This window comes from Dendrobates tinctorius, unplaced genomic scaffold (assembly GCF_039654945.1).
Source record: "Dendrobates tinctorius isolate UK_male_01 unplaced genomic scaffold, ASM3965494v1 ptg000016l, whole genome shotgun sequence".
Classification (NCBI taxonomy): domain Eukaryota; kingdom Metazoa; phylum Chordata; class Amphibia; order Anura; family Dendrobatidae; genus Dendrobates; species Dendrobates tinctorius.
Genome location: NW_027361684.1, coordinates 66,165,474 through 66,182,164, shown reverse-complemented (window position 1 = coordinate 66,182,164; position 16,691 = coordinate 66,165,474). Strand labels below are relative to the sequence as shown.

General features: G+C 44.6%; 1 protein-coding gene across 1 annotated transcript in view; it reads right to left on the bottom strand.

Annotated features, from left to right (window-relative positions):
• The window catches only part of LOC141080603 (acetylserotonin O-methyltransferase-like), a 293,335-nt gene that overhangs the window by 195,777 nt on the left and 80,867 nt on the right, over positions 1 to 16,691 (bottom strand). The window contains exon 3 of the mRNA XM_073565940.1: positions 7,732 to 7,861. Coding sequence (XP_073422041.1) covers positions 7,732 to 7,861 — 130 coding nt within the window. The remainder of the gene's footprint in view (positions 1 to 7,731; positions 7,862 to 16,691) is intronic.

Below are 16,691 nucleotides of genomic sequence, written 5' to 3'. Positions count from 1 at the left end.
CAAGGACTTTTGCACCCCAATCACAGACTGTACAGACTAGTTGAAATTGGATTTTACACTGTGTTGCATTAATGTCACGTAACTGCACTGTCATGGTTTGCTCAGCTAGTAGGACTAGGTAGTTCAGAGGTTAATCTGGATGGCCTCACTCTGGGATTTGGGAGGCTTCTTATAGCCTCATTGTGGGGTCATTCTTCGTGGCTTATACTCTGACCCTTGGCCGAGTGTGCGTGACCCTGTTGTGCCTGTGTCTGTTCTTTGTGCCTGTGCTACTTTATGCTTGTCTGGTTCTGATCTGGTTTTGTCCCCGTTAAGAGTTCTGCCTGTCACTCCTGTATTGCGCGGCTATCTCTGTGTATGACCCCCTTGGCTTCGTTTTTACCATTCTCTGCTCGCCCCTCTTGTACCGCGCTGCCATCTCTGTGTTTTGACCCCTTGGCTAAGTCCTGACAATTCTCGGCTCGCCCCTCCTGTACCGCGCTGCCCTCTCCATGAATGACCTCCGTTTTCGTCTAACCTGCATTCACTCTCCAGAGTAACCGCTGCATACCCTCGGGTCTGCTGTCTTCCAGCGGTGCTCCACTGTAGCCCCGCCCCCTCCTGTGACGTGCGGTCACATGATCGCAGGTTCATCTGCCTCCTGCTAGTACAGCGTCCCCTCTCACCACAATGCTCAGGTCCCATCTGCCTGAGCTCCCTCGCAGCACCTGATCCCCAGGCTCCCTCGCAGTGTGGGTGAGTCACCCTGTTCAGCCATGGCAGATAGCGGGTGCTGACAGGGTCTTGACATCCACTCTGTATCTTTAGTGTGGCTTTTGTGCCTGCTGTGTCTGCTGCTGTTGATGATGTTAACACAAATTTGTGGAAATGTGAGCAGTCATGGTTGGTCTACATTTGTTGGGTTAGCTGTAGTGGTAGACGTCTCAGTCCTATTTATACTATTTCTATTCTTGCGACAGTTATTCCACTTCGGTGGTGTCAGGCTCTCATTTTTTAAAATGTGAACACTCCTGGCTGGGTGTCCATGTATTGAATTGGGTGTAGTGGAAGACCTATCTGTCACTATTATACTATTTGTACTGTGGTGAAATTGATACCACTTTGGTGGTGTCTGTAGGAGATGGAGCCTCCGCTGTGTACCCGAGCCGGAACCAAGGGGGCTGTGACCAAGGTTCCCGGGGGGGTTTGCTTCTGGGGGAAGGAATAAACAGGTGTCAGATACTCTTCTAGAAAGGATGGGGGCAGGGCTACTGTAAAAGGAGCAGACACAACCAGCAGGAGGCACCCGACAGGGAGAGACAGAAGCAGCAGGAAGCAGGAGCCTAGGTGCTGCTGGAGAGCAGGAGGGAGTCGACGCCTGCGAGAGAGACAGGATCAGGGCGACGCAGGGAAGAAACCTCGAGCTACCACCCAGACGCTGAGACCCGCGGTTGCCTCTGCCAGACTCTTGACCGCGGCTGCGGTCTGTGCGCTGCCGTCTGTGGCCACCACTGCCCCGTACGATCCCGCTGCTGCGACCTGTGTGCTGCCACCCGCAGCTGCCACTGCTCCGCTCCATCCCGTGGCTGCGGTCTGTGGGCTGCCACCCACGGCCACCACTGTCCAGATCCACACCATGCCTGCGGCCTGTACGCTGCCACCCGCGGCCACCACTGCCCCTCTCCACCCCGCGGCTGCGACCAGTACGCTGCCGCCCACGACCACTACTGCCCCACTTCATCCCACGGCCTGTACTTCAAGGCCTGTGGTTGCCATCGTCATGCCTCCGAGAGGGGCCCCGACGTTGAGGAACTCTCACGGAGTCTGTTGTGCCCCTTCCGCACCTGGGCGGAGGAACACCCGAAGCCTATGACAAGTCCTCTTCGGCTGGGCCCAGTGGCTGAGATGCTGAATGGATAACTCCCGGACAAGAACTCTACAGGACATCAGGAAAGGATAAGTGGCATTCCGTTGTTTGCTACAGTATAGTTCCAGGACTCGTAGTCGGCCCTAACGCAGCAATACAGTTGCCGGCATTTGTCGAGTAGTTCATATAACCTGTTATTGGTGTATTTATGTCCAACCTCCCTGCATGGAGAACTATTGTCAGTTTTACTAGTTAACCACATAACCTATAGATAAAAGTTGAATTTGAGCTACTCCGTCTCCGACTTGTCACTGCATCCTGCGTACCTGCGAATACCACAGTGTCTGCCAATAATATTTGGAAATGTGAACACTCCTGGTTGGGTCTCCTTCATGCGTGTTGCCTGTAGCAGTAGGCCTCCACTTCCTTGGACTCAACTACCTGAGTTACTATCCTTAAATTTTTCTGACAATGGTAGTCTACAAAACTGATATTTCTGCCACCTGAGTGTAGCTCAGCATAAAAGCAGGCAGAGGTGTTGCATGTGGTATCAGGGCTCCCAGCAAAGGGGGAATACACTGATCCCTCACCCACCTCATCTTACTATGACGTTTAATTAAAAGCTGTAAATGCTGTCCCAGACACTGATACCTCATGCCTGCCTGTTTGCTGCAGTTCCATGCTAAAATTTGAACTGTGGGTGAAATGAGGCTACTTTCCTGGTGTCTGTCCCTCAATTGATGTGTTTTGTCAGCATTTGGGGCCATTATTATGTATTGTGTATGCGTTTGTTTTTGCCTCCTATTGTCCTGAAAGGCATCCCGTTATGTTCAGTGAATATTGGACAAGTTATTCGGCGAAAACTGCAAATTCGGCGATCGTAATCCGAACATTTAAATATTCACTTATCTCTACTCCCTAATACACTAACTGGGCAGCTGCTCAGGAATGGTAAGAGCAGAGCCTAATGTAGTGGCAACATGCTGGTGGTCAAGTACAAAGAAAAGAGGGATGTCCTTTTCTTGACCACCATACATGGTGACGGCAGCACCACCAGCACTGCACAAGGTACCGCTACACAGTTCTGAAATCCAGTCTGTGAACTGGGGTACAATAAGAACATGGGAGGAGTTAATCTCTCCGATCAAGTCCTCCAGCCGTACAGTGCCATGAGAAAGGCAAAGGTGTGGTACAAGAAACTGGCAGCACACATCATACAGATGACAATGTACAACATTTTGTGCTACCACAATCTGCAGGACAGACCGATACATCGTACCTTCAGGTACAGGAGGCAGTGATCAAGGCCCTAATCTTTGAAGGTTAGGAAGTGGGCCCCAGTACTTAACCCCTTTACCCCAAAGGGTGGTTTGCATGTTAATGCCCAGGCCAATTTTTTCAATTCTGACCACTGTCCCTTTATGAGGTAATAACTCTGGAACGCTTCTATGGATCCTGGTGATTCTGACACTGTTTTCTCGTGACATATTGTACTTCATGTAAGTGGTAAAATTTAATTGATATAACTTGCGTTTATTTGTGAAAAAAATGGAAATTTGGTGAAAATTTTGCAATTTTCATGCCCTTAAATCAGAGAAATGCCACAAAAAATACTTAATAAGTAACATTTCCCACAGCACAATTTTGGAACCAAAATTTTTTTTTGTTAGGAAGTTATAAGGGTTAAAAGTTGACCAGCGATTTCTCATTTTTAAAACACCATATTTTTTAGGTACCACATCACATTTGAAGTCACTTTGAGCGGTCTATATGACAGAAAATACCCAAAAGTGACACCATTAAAAAAACTGCACCCCTCAAGGTGCTCAAAACCACGTTCAAGAAGTTTATTAACCCTTCAGGTGCTTCACAGGAATTTATTGAATGTTTTAAAAAAATGAACATTTAACTTTTGTCACAAAAAAATTACTTCAGGTCCAATTTTTTTTCTTTTACCAAGGGTAACAGGAGTAATTGGACCGCAAAAGTTTTTGTGCAATTTACCCTGTGCACGCTGATACCCAATATGTGTAGGGGAACCACTGTTTCAGCGCATGGCAGAGCTCAGAAGGGAAGGAGAGCTGTTGACTTTTTCAACACAAAATTGGCTGGAATTGAGATCGAACACCATGTAGCATTTGGAGAGCCCCTGATGTGCCTAAACATTGGAAACCCCCCACAAGTTACCCCATTTTGGCAACTTTACTCCCCAAGGAACTTATCTAGATTTGTGTTGAGAACTTTGAACCCCCCAAGGGCTTCACATAAGTTTATAACGTACATCCATAAAATTAAAAAATCATATTTTTTTGCCACAAAAATGATCTTTTCACCCCCAATTTTATTTTCCCAAGGGAAACGGGACCACAAAAGTTATTGTGCAATTTGTCCTGAGTACGCTGATACCCCATATGTGGGAGTAAACCACTGTTTGCGCGCATGGCAGAGCTCAGAAGGGAATGAGCGCCATTTGACTTTTTCAACGCAAAATCGACTGGAATTGAGATCGGATGCAATGTCGCATTTGGAGATTAAGGACCAGGTCACATGGATGGGATAGTATGTCAAATGTCAGGAAGGAGTTAAGGAACTGAAGGTACACATATTGTACCAGGTCAACATTTCCCGCGGGAGGTCCCTCAAACTGCAAAAAAATGGAAGGTTACAGAAGAGGTACTGAGTGTGTTACAGTAGGGGGATATGCAAGGATCCCTTCACTGACAAACCTTGTCTGTGTATGAAAGAATGCTTCAAACTGTACAAAACATCCATGGACTACTAAATTAATTTCTGACTTATGTACTTATCTCACTCCTTCCCTTCCTAGCCCCAATGTGCGCCTAAGCAGTAATTTTTTCCCCACATATGGGGTCCATTTTCTCCTGTTAACCCTTAAAAATTTGGGCCTAAAAGATAAACTTTTGTAGAAAAAAAACCTGGATTTTTATTTTCACAGCTGTACGTTATAAACAACTTTGAAGCATTTGGTGGTTCAAAGTGCTCACCACACACCTACATAAGTTCCTCGAGGGGTCTAGTTTCCAAAATTTGGTCACTTGTGGAGGACAGTCACTGTTTAGACACATTAGGGGCTCTCAAAATGCGACATGGTGTCCGCTAATTATTCCAGCAAATTTTACATTTAAAAAGTCAAATGAGGCATCTTCCCTTGCAAGTCCTTCCATGCGTCCAAACAGTGGTTTTCCCCCATATATGGGGTATCGGCAAATTCAGCAGAAATTGCACTACCAATTTTGGGTTCCATTTTTTCCTGTTACCCTTGTAAAAATGGAAATAAATTGTATCGAAAGTTAAATCTTAGTGAAAAAAAATTAAATGTTCATTTTTTTTCCTTTCACATCCCATTAATTCATGTGAAGCACCTTAACGGCTAACCACTTATGTGGTTTTGAACACCTTGATGGGTGCAATTTTTAGAATGGAGTCTCTTTTGGGTACTTTGTCATTTAGACCCCTTAAAGTCACTTCAAATGTGATGTAGTCCCTAAAAAAGATGGGTTTTGTAAATTTTTTTGGAAAAGTGGGAAATCACTGGTCAACTTTTAACTCTTATAACTAACTAACAAAAAAATGTAGTTTCAAAAATTGTGCTTATGTAAATTAGACATGTGGGAAATGTTATTTACTATTTTGTGTGAGACATTTCTCTGATTTAGGCTACTTGTACACTTACCGCTGCTTTTGTGGACCGGTATTGCGGCCCGTATCGCTGCAAAAAAGCTTGCGGATAACTGATTTTTATTTTTCCAATACTATTGAAATAGTATTGGAAAAAAAAGACGCTCCTCAAAACCGGAAGTCACGGTGCACCGCAAAAACAAACTTCCGTTTGTTTTTGCGGCAAATTTTTGCAAATCAATGGGGCCGCAAAAACAGGGTGGCACATGTTAAGGTGCTGAAACTCCTAAACCCTTCATCCAATTTTAATGTGGATACCCTCAAATGAAAGCTGAAAATCTGAACTTCAACTGCATCTGAATTGTTTTGGTTAAAATTCATTGTGGTAATGTTTAGAACCAAAATTAGAAAAATGTTGTCTCTGTCCAAATATATATGGACCTAACTGTATCTGTGCTGTCATTTTTGTAAAATTCTACATCTAAAATTTTCTCCCAATATGAGCAGCAACACTGTACTGCTAAGACTATGGGAATTTAATTACTCCCTCCAGGAACATGTAGTAAAGAAATAACCGTACAAATTGAAAGAAAACATTCTACAGAGCCAGTACAGTTAGGGCTCTTTCAGACATCTGTGTTCACTGGTTTGATCTCCAATGCACTGACTGGCCATGCTTCTCCTGACCCAGAGAATGACAGCCTCATTGAAATATATGAAGCTGTCACCCTGACAGGCTGTGTGCACATGTCCGGAATTCCAGCGGATTTTATGCATTTTTGCTGCGTTTTTTCGCAGCGAAAACGCATAAAATAAGCAACCCATTGTATTCAATGGCATTCCGTACATGCTGTGCTAATGCTGCATATTTTCCTGTGGTGGAATCGCATCACGGAAAAATACGCAGCAGGCTCATTCTTTGTGCTGAATCACGGGAATTCCGCACACAGGAATGCATTGTTCCGCTTACTTTACGCATGCCCACCATGCGCAAAGTAAGCGGAAAATGTGCGGATGGTACCCAGGATCTGGAGGAGAGGAGACTCTCCTCCAGGCCCTGGGTACCATATCCCTGTTAAAAAAAAGAATAAAAATAAAAAAATTGTGATATTCTCACCTTCCGGCATCCCCTGCAGCTTTTCCGCCTTTCAGCCACGCTCCCGCCATCTTCCAGTCCCAGTGATGCCTTGCGACAATGACCTTTGATGACGTAGCGGTCTCGTGAAATGCTACGTCATCTGGGGTCATTGTTGCAAGGCATCACTGGGAACGGGACTTGCCGTGAGCATCGCTGAGACCTGGGGACGCTGCGGGGGATGCCGGAAGGTGAGAATATCATGATTTTTTATTTTTTTTATTATGTTTAACATTATATCTTTTACTATTGAGGCCACATAGGCAGCCTCAATAGTAAAAAGTTGGACACACTAGTCAAACACTATGTTTGACAAGTGTGACCAACCTGTCAGTTTTCCAAGTGATGCTACAGATTGCTAGGAAAACGCTAGCATTCTGCAAGCTAATTACGCTTGCAAAACGCTAGTTTTTCACGGGAATTACGGATGCGGATTTCTCGCGTATTTCCCGCGGCATTGAGTTGTGGAATTGCTGCCGAAATTTCCGTGGCAGTTCCGCAACGTGTGCACATAGCCTCAAAGTCAGAAGACTGTCAGCCAGTCAGTGCATTGCAATCTGATGTGGGACTGATGATCAATGACGTCTGAAAGAGCCCTTACAGAGTCACTTTAATGTGGCACCTATGGCCTGTTATGGGGCTAGCCTATACTGTACCTTTTTTGCGCTTCCAATTTTATTTCATGTAAATCTATAGGTAGTATGATAAATGTCTGATTGCTGTGAGTGGTGCTGCTGGGACACCGATCACAAGAATGGGTGTCCTGTGTCGTCAGATTAGATGTAGTGGTAATCATAATAGCAGCTGTCATATTCATGCTTATGGGAATGCCAGATGGCTGAGCACTGTTCAGTGCCTTGTTCCCTCTGTAAGTGCCATAGACACAGAATGGTGCGATAGTGATAATGCACAGCCAGGCAGTTTGATTCACTTCCAACCACAGTGAATAGTAATGGAGGATCAAGACTCCAGTTCTAGAGATTGGTGGGGCTCCCAGGGATGGGTCTTCCAGAAATCATACTATGGATAGATGTTAAATGTCTTATATACTTTAGGTAAACCTCTTTAATGTACAATTTTATCATCTCTGCTGCATTTAAACATACAGTACCTTACAGCCTGTGGTAAGAAGTGCCAGCACATGTATGTGGTCTGGGAGTAATAACTCATCATATGAGAGAGGCTCCGAGGGCTGGACTTGACCAAATATACAGTGGAAACATCAGTATTGGAATAATAACCTTAAAAAGAAAGAAGTACAATACAATATTTATAATTTTCGTATTACCGCATATAAGTATAAATTTTGTCCATTAAGACTGCAGTTATAATCATATTGTATGACATGCAGACAGACTGACAGAATACAGCATCAACATGTGTGATATGTAACTTAAGGTGACCATCCATCGTCACATTGAATGTACTATTTTGATATACAGTCACCATACCTGGTGCCTCCTGTTCAGCTGCCGCTGCCTCTCTGTCTCAAATTGGGATCCCATTGTCATTTTATACACAATAGCCACTGCTGTGGCATTGGGAGCACTGTGGAAAGTCACAACTGCCTTTTTGATGCCAAAGGATGGACCTGCACCAATGATTGGATGGACCAGTACCAAGATCAATGGAGGATGGCAGTGGAGGCAAGATTAAGGCTATGTGCACACACTGCGGATTGGTCTGTGGATTTGTATCTGCAGAACCGCAGGTAAAATGACCTGCGGTTTTACCTGCGGATTGGCCTGCGGTTTTCCCCTGCGGTTTATCACCTCTACAATGGTGGAAACCGCAGCAGAATCCGCAGAAAAGAAGTGACATGTAATTTCTTTCTGCGGATTCAAAACCGCAGCTTTTCCGCAGTTAAAAATCTGCAGCATGTGCACAGCAGATTGTAAATCACATAGATTTACATGCTACTGTACACTGTCTGCAGAACTGCTGCAGATCCGCAGCGGCCAAAACTGCAGCGGATCCGCAGCAAAAACCGCAGCGTGTGCACATAGCCTTAGACTTTTTGCATTACTCCCAGGCACATGTTTAGGGCACCCACTAAATATGGGTCTATTAAATCTTTCATTGATGTGTCTGTAAACAATATTTGCATGAACAGCACATTCTGATGTCAGAGCCAAATGACACTATGTTACAGGAACGGACCTAAAATGCTAACACTGCTGTCTACCCTGTCTATCTGATCTAACACTGGAAATATCAGTGATACTATGGTAAGGAGAGGCTGCTCATACTGCTGCGCACCCTGTATATTTGATCTAATACTGTTGATATTAGAGAACCATAGGTAAGAAAAAGGCTGCTCACACTGCAGTCCACCCCGAGTAACTGATCTAATACAGGAAATATCAGGTATACTGCGGTAAGAAAATGCTCACACTGCTGTCCATCCTGTCTTTCTGATCTAATACTGGAGATACTAGGAGTGCTGAGGTAAGAAGAGGTTGCTCACACTGCAGTCCATCCTGCATAACTGATCGAATACTGGAAATACCAGGACTGCTGAGGCTGAAGAGGCTGCTCACACTGCTGTCTGACTTTTTGAATGACAATACACAGCATAGTTAACCCTTTCACAACATACGCAGTTCAAGTACGGCGCATGACTTAAAAAAAATGTTTTAAAAAAATAAAAAAGTTTAAATCACCCTCCATTGGTCCATCTCAAAATAAAACAATTAAAAAAATACACATCTGGTATCACCGAGTTCATAATGGCCCGATCTATCAATATATAAAAATAATTAATCCGATCGGTAAACGGAGTAATGAGAAAAAAAAGACAAAACACCAGAAATATGTTTTTATAACAGGGGATCAAAACATTGTATCTACACCAAAATGGTATCAATAAAAACGTTAGCTCGGAGCACAAAAAATAACCCCTCACCTAGAACCCAAAAAATGAAGACACTATCGGACTCGGAAAATGGCGCAATTTTTTTCTTGTTAACTAATTTTACATTTTTTTTATTACTTAAATAAAAATGCACCTAGACATGTTTAGTATCTACAAACTTGTAATGACCTGGAGAATCATAATGGCAGGTCAGTTATAGCATTGCACTTTTTTTCCTGTTTTCCAGTACACTATTTGGTAAAAACAATGGTGTCCTTCCAAAGTACAATCCATCTCGCAAAAAAAACAAGCTCTTCCATGGCCAGAGTGATGGAAAAAATTTAAAAAAAAAGTTATGGTTCTGGGAAAAAAGGGAGCGAAAAGAAAGAAAAAGTAAAACTGAAATGGGCTGCGGCGTGAAGGGGGTAATCTCCAGGTCACAGCAATGGAGTTTTACTGTACAAAAAGTGGGAGGTGTAGCTTCCTACTTGACATGCTCCCCTCTCCTATTACCATTTTAGGACAGGTTTCTGTCAATGCAACAGGATTAGAGTTGAACGAAACGAGTCGGCCAAATTCAGAATCCGACGACTTTTACTAAAGTCGAGTTTCGCCGATCGAATCCCAACCATAGCGTGAGGTCAGCCATGAGGTCGCCGACTTGAGCGCCAAAGTCGCATTTCAAATAATGCTTCCAGCGCCTTTTCTCTGCCAATCATCAAGGACGCACACTGTGGGCAACGCGATTACATCAGCAGCAGCTCCTACCATGTTAGAGAAGGGCATGCAAGTGATTGGCTGGCTTTGTGTGGCTTCACAGTGCCTATAGAAGGCCGTGACCACCATCTTACTTCTGCCGATCTTAGAATAGGGAGAGGTGCAGCTGCTGATTCTGAATAGGGAGAGCGTTAGGCAGGGAAGAAGAAAAAAAAATTGCTTCTGCTGATAGCGCTGTTCACTGTGCAGTTAGTGTGCAGTGAAAGGGGAGGATTTTTGCTGTGTGCAGCAGCGCTGGTGGTGATTAGGCTGCCTTTTAAGGCTACCTGATAGCTGCATTGCTGTGTGCACACTGCTGTTCAAACTGCTTTTTCAAGCACTACAACTTTTATTATTTTGTTCTGCTCAGTTACCGAGCGTTCATTTTTTCACACACCGTAAAGCGATGTACGCTCCTCACACACTACCGTGTACCAGCTGCTATCACAGACAAAAACAAGCTGGTATTACGGACAAATACAAGCTGTATCTGTGTGTGACTCTGGAAAAACAAACAGAGGAGATTTTCCATTTTTCCAGACCTACACCATATAGAGCTGTCCACTTTTCAAACAGTGAAGCTATATGTGTGTATGACTCTGGAAAAACAAACAGAGGAGATTTTCCATTTTTCCAGATCTGCACCATATAGAGCAGTTAGCTTTTCAAACAGTATCGTATATCTGCTGTTTGATTACAGTCAAATCTATACAGAGACAGCGTGTGTCACTCCGTATAAAAATAGACGGAGATTTACAATTTTCCATAAAGACAATGTATACAGCTGTCCGATTCTCAAACAGTATTGTATATCAGCCGTTCGCATTACGGTCACATCTATACAGAGTCAGCGTGTGTGTGTGACACTCCATAAATACATATACGGACATTTCCATTTCTCCATACAACGTATTGAGCTGTCCGATTCTCAAACAGTATTGTATATCTGCTGTTCGCATTACAGTAACATCTATACAGAGTCAGCGTGTGTGTGTGTGACACTCCGTAAATACATATACGGAGATTGTTAGTTTCACTAAAAACGTATTCAGCGGTATACTTCTAATACAGTACCGTATATCTGCTTGTTGGATTACGGTCAAATACATACTGGTAGAGGGTCTGTGACTAACAAAATATATACAGACATTTAATTTTTTTAATACACCTTAATACCTTTAATTTTTTTAATACAGCTTAATACCTTTTTTAATACACCTTAATACCTTTAATACACCTTACACAGCTGTACGCTCCTGATACAGTACCATCTTGAACGACTTTGGAATGGCTCTGCGGATCAGAGGGTTGCAGGAAGGGATACGTAGGGCCACTGCAGCACTAGCGGGTGGGGTCTCGAGCACCTGAGGGGAGGGTGCTCTCGGTGTGGCGTTGGTGGGTCCTCGAAGTTGGCAAAAATTTGGGGGTGGGGATCCGATAAAAGGCACGAATCCCCTTCATTGGACGGTTATGTGATGGTGGTCTGGTGATAGGTGGGTGACAGCTTTTTTCCTCCAGGTTCCCATGGCATATTGCCACTCCCCCCTCTTCTGAACAAATCTTGATATGGCCTTGTTAACCTTCTTTCTAGCTTTGATCCTAGCCAGCATTATAGGGGAGAAAGCGCCAGAAAATTGCTCGCAGTTATTTTGTTACATGGACTCCATAGGGGAGGCGAACAGGGCATATGGAGGGATAGCGAGGCTACGGTACGATGAACAGTTTCGTCATCGGAAGGCTATTTATCCTTCCATGAGATAAGTTTATGCTTCGAACATACAACACTGCCCTTTACCTCTCAAAACAAACCTATTTCAACACCCTCATCACTTCACTGTCCAATAACCCTAAACGTCTCTTTGACACTTTTCATTCTCTACTCAATCCAAGAGTACAGGCCCCAACTACAGAGCTTCGAGCTGACGATCTGGCCAATTACTTCAAAGAAAAAATTGACCACATCCGGCAGGAAATTATTTCCCAATCACCTCATACCATGCACTGTCCTCCCTCCCCCACTGCATCTAGCTCACTCTCTGATTTTGAACCAGTCACAGAAGAAGTAAGCAGGCTCCTTGCATCTTCTCGACCAACCACTTGCACCAGTGACCCATTTCCATCACATCTACTCCAGCCCCTTTCCCCTGCCGTCACCCCTCACCTAACTAAAATATTTAACCTCTCTGTCTCTTCTGGTATCTTTCCCTCCTCATTTAAGCATGCCATCATACATCTACTTAAAAAACCATCCCTCAACCAAAACTGTGCCGCTAACTATAGACCTGTTTCTAATCTTCCCTTCATCTCTACACTCCTGGAACGCCTGGTCCACTCTCGTCTTATCCGCTATCTCTCAGAAAACTCTCTTCTCGACCCTCTTCAATCCGGTTTCCGCTCTTTACACTCTACTGAAACTGCCCTCCCTAAAGTTTCTAATGATCTACTAACAGCTAAATCAAATGGTCATTACTCCATGCTAATTCTCTTGGATCTCTCTTCAGCATTTGATACTGTGGATCATCAGCTCTTCCTCACTATGCTCCGTTCCATTGGCCTCAAGGACACCATTCTCTCCTGGTTCTCCTATCTCTCTGACCGCTCCTTTACTGTATCTTTTGCTGGCTCCTCCTCCTCTCATCTTCCCCTTACTGTTGGGGTTCCTCAAGGATCAGTCCTAGGCCCCCTCCTCTTCTCTTTGTATACTGCCCCTATTGGTCAAACAGTCAGTAGATTTGGTTTCCAGTACCATCTCTATGCTGACGACACCCAATTCTACGCTTCTTCTCCTGACATCACGCCAGCCATTCTCGAAAACACCGGCAATTGTCTAAACGCTGTGTCGAACGTCATGTCCTCACTATATCTGAAACTGAACCTGTCAAAGACTGAACTCCTTGTGTTTCCTCCCGCTACTAATGTACCTATACCCGACATTGCCATTTCCATGTGTGGTTCTACTATTACTCCCCAGCAACATGCCCGCTGTCTTGGGGTCATACTTGACTCCGAGCTTTCCTTTGTCCCCCACATACGATCATTGGCTTGCTCTTGTTATCTGCACCTCAAACACATTTCTAGAATTCAACCTTTTCTTACTTTTGACTCCGCAAAAACTCTTACTGTTTCTCTTATTCATTCTCGTCTCGACTATTGTAACTCCCTTCTAATCAGTCTCCCTCTTACCAAACTCTCCCCACTCCAATCTGTCTTGAATGCTGCTGCCAGGATCATATTCCTCACCAATCGTTACACCGATGCCTCTACTTTATGCCAGCATTACACTGGCTACCCATCCACTCCAGAATCCAGTACAAACTTATTACCCTCACCCACAAAGCTCTTCATGGCTCAGCACCACCCTACATCTCCTCCCTTGTTTCAGTATACCATCCTACCCGCGCCCTCCGTTCTGCTGATGACCTGAGGTTAGCATCCTCAATAATTAGAACCTCTCACTCCCGTCTTCAAGACTATACATGTGCTGCGCCAATTCTTTGGAATGCACTTCCCAGGTCAATACGATTAGTCCCCAATCCCCACAATTTTAAGCGTGCCCTGAAAACGCATTTATTCAGACTGGCCTACCGCCTCAACACATTAACCTAATCTATCCCTATGTGGCACAGCCAAAAGTTTTTTACCATAACCAGGTTCCCTGCATTTTGTTCCCACATGCTTTATGCATCCATTAGCCCTCTGTATCTGTACTGTTACACACTTAACATTATGGCTGGTCCATACAATCAGGGCAACTGTTACCACCCACCTTTCATGTCTCCCCTTTTTTCCTCATAGATTGTGAGCTTACGAGCAGGGCCCTCATTCCTCTTGGTATCTGTTATGATCTATGTGATTATTGTTATGCTGTAATGTATATTGTCTGTACAAGTCCCCTCTGAAATGTAAAGTTCTGCGGAATTATTATTATTATTATTACCTCTCTTCTGGTATTTTTGGTACATTTTCCCAAACATGAGGAAGTATGGTGGAAGAGGCCGCGGACGTGGGCAGGGGGGCGCAGCTGGTACTGATGATGGTGGTGCATTGGCTGTTTCTGGCAAAAAGCACAATGGCAGCTAAGGCAGGAGGTGTTGAGCCTGCATCATCGTCTGGCACAAGAAGGCCTTTAAGGTTCCCTTTTCTGGGAGTAGGTAAACCGCTTTTAAAGCCGGAGCATCAGGAACAGGTTTTGGCTTACATTGCCGAAACAGCCTCCAGCTCTATTGCCTCCTCTTCTGAAGTTACAAAAACTGCAAACACAGAGTCATCAGTGCAGGCCTCTGGTCAGGAACAACACCTTTCGTTGTGTCCTTCACCCACACCAAAAGTGAAGGATGCTGCAGCACACACTTCAGATTACTCCATGGAGCTCTTTTCACATACCATTCCTGGGTTATCAAGTCAAATCCTGAATTCCCCAGTCCAAGATGAATCTGACATGGAGTGCACTGATGCACAGCCACTGCTAGAAGAATCTGCTGGTACATTCACCCACAGCACTACATTGCCCTCTCAGTCTACTGAGCCTGAATCAGACCCTGATGAAACTCAGGTGCCCCTTCCCGCATACTATATCACCTTACACAGTGACACAGAGGAAGGTACAAAGGAAGGTGCAGATGACACTGAAGACAAGGTCCTGGATGACCCAGCTGTTGACCCGGATTGGCATCCATAGGGGAAGAGTGTGCAGGTGACAATAGGTCAGAACAGGAGAAGGATCCACAGCAGGCATCGTCATCGCAGCAGCAGTTATCCGACAGGCCCATAGCCATCAAAAAACTTGGCAAGAAAACTAAAAGAGTTGCAGGACAGCTTGGCCAGACAGTAAAATTAGCACAGCGTGCAAGCCCTGAAAATTTGTACCATAGTAGGAAGAGTGCAGTGTTGCACTTTTTTGAACAAAATCCTACTGATGACGCAAAGGTTATCTGTAAGAAGTGCCAAAGGACCTTTAGCAGAGGGAAAAATCTAAGAAATTTGAATACCAGTTGCATGCTTAGACATTTAATCAACATGCACTTGCAAGCGTGGACGGACTACAAAAGCTCAGGTAGCACATGTGCACCTGCTCCGACTGAAGTTAGGCTACTTTCACACATCAGGTTTTCGGCGTCAGGCGCGATCCGGCGTCGTGCCGGAACGCCGGATCCGGCAAATGTTTCGTAAAACCGGATGTGACGGATCCGGTTTTCTGCCGGATCCGTCTTTTTCTTGACAGACAAAACCGGATCCGTCTCATCCGGTTCATCCGTTTTTCTATCCGTTTTTCGACGGATTACGCCGGATCCGGTTTTTAAAATTGACCCTTGTGGCCTTCCGAACGGGATTGGCTACTGGAAAACTATATATAGCCCTTCTTTGACAGGTTGTAGAGGAGAAAGTGCAGGTTGGAGAGAAGAGCAAGTTACTGGCGAAGATGGATGTTGTCATTGGAAATATTTTGAAGAATTTGGCGGATTTTACAGCGGAGGCGAATCGTTTGAGGGTGATTGTTCTGGAGAAGGAGAGAGCGAGACAGCAGCGCATCAGGCATCGTAGACGACGTTTGTGGATCCACCCCATCACAGCCAAGAGAATGACGCGTGGGGTCTATTCTACACTATGCATGGACCTTCGATGAAACCCGGATAAATTTTTTGGATATGTTAGGATGAAAATGGAGAATTTTGATTACTTGGTGGAGCGCATTGCACACCTCATAAGAAAAGCGGACACCTATTGCCGCTTCTCTGTTTCACCCGCAGAGCGTCTGATGGTGACTTTAAGGTAAGCCACATTTATTGGATATGCTCGCATCAGAGCACACTTTCACTGCAATCTTGTTGGTGGTAGTTTGTATCTCCAAGTGTTATAGGTCAGTTTTGGTATGTAATGCTGTGATTTAAAACTAATTTATTGTTTTTTAAATTCCCCACAGATTTCTTGCAACTGGAGAATCCCTTTCGTCACTGCATTTCCAGTACAGACTCGGGATTTCCACCATATCTGGAATTGTGAAGTACACATGCCGTGCACTGTGGGACTCCTTAGCTGAAGAGTTTTTACCAGAGCCCACAACAGAGAGGTGGATTGAAATTGCTGACAAGTTTCAACAGATATGTTAGTTTCCAAACTGCTTGGGCGCTGTGGACGGGAAACATATCCGCATTGTAAAGCCAGCTGGATCGGGATCGGAATATTTCAATTACAAGAAATATTTTTCAATTTTCCTCATGGCCATCGCTGACGCGGAATACAAATTTATTGCGGTTGATATTGGGGCCTATGGCCGCTCCAATGACTCTCAAGTTTTCAAACTGTCTGCCATGGGGCGTAAACTGTATGGAAACACCTTCCAGTTCCCACCACCTAGACCGCTGCCGCAAACATCTGGTCCACCTATGCCATTTGTCTGTGTAGGGGATGAAGCCTTCCAGCTGTCAGAACACCTTTTGAAACCGTACTCTAGCAGAGGATTG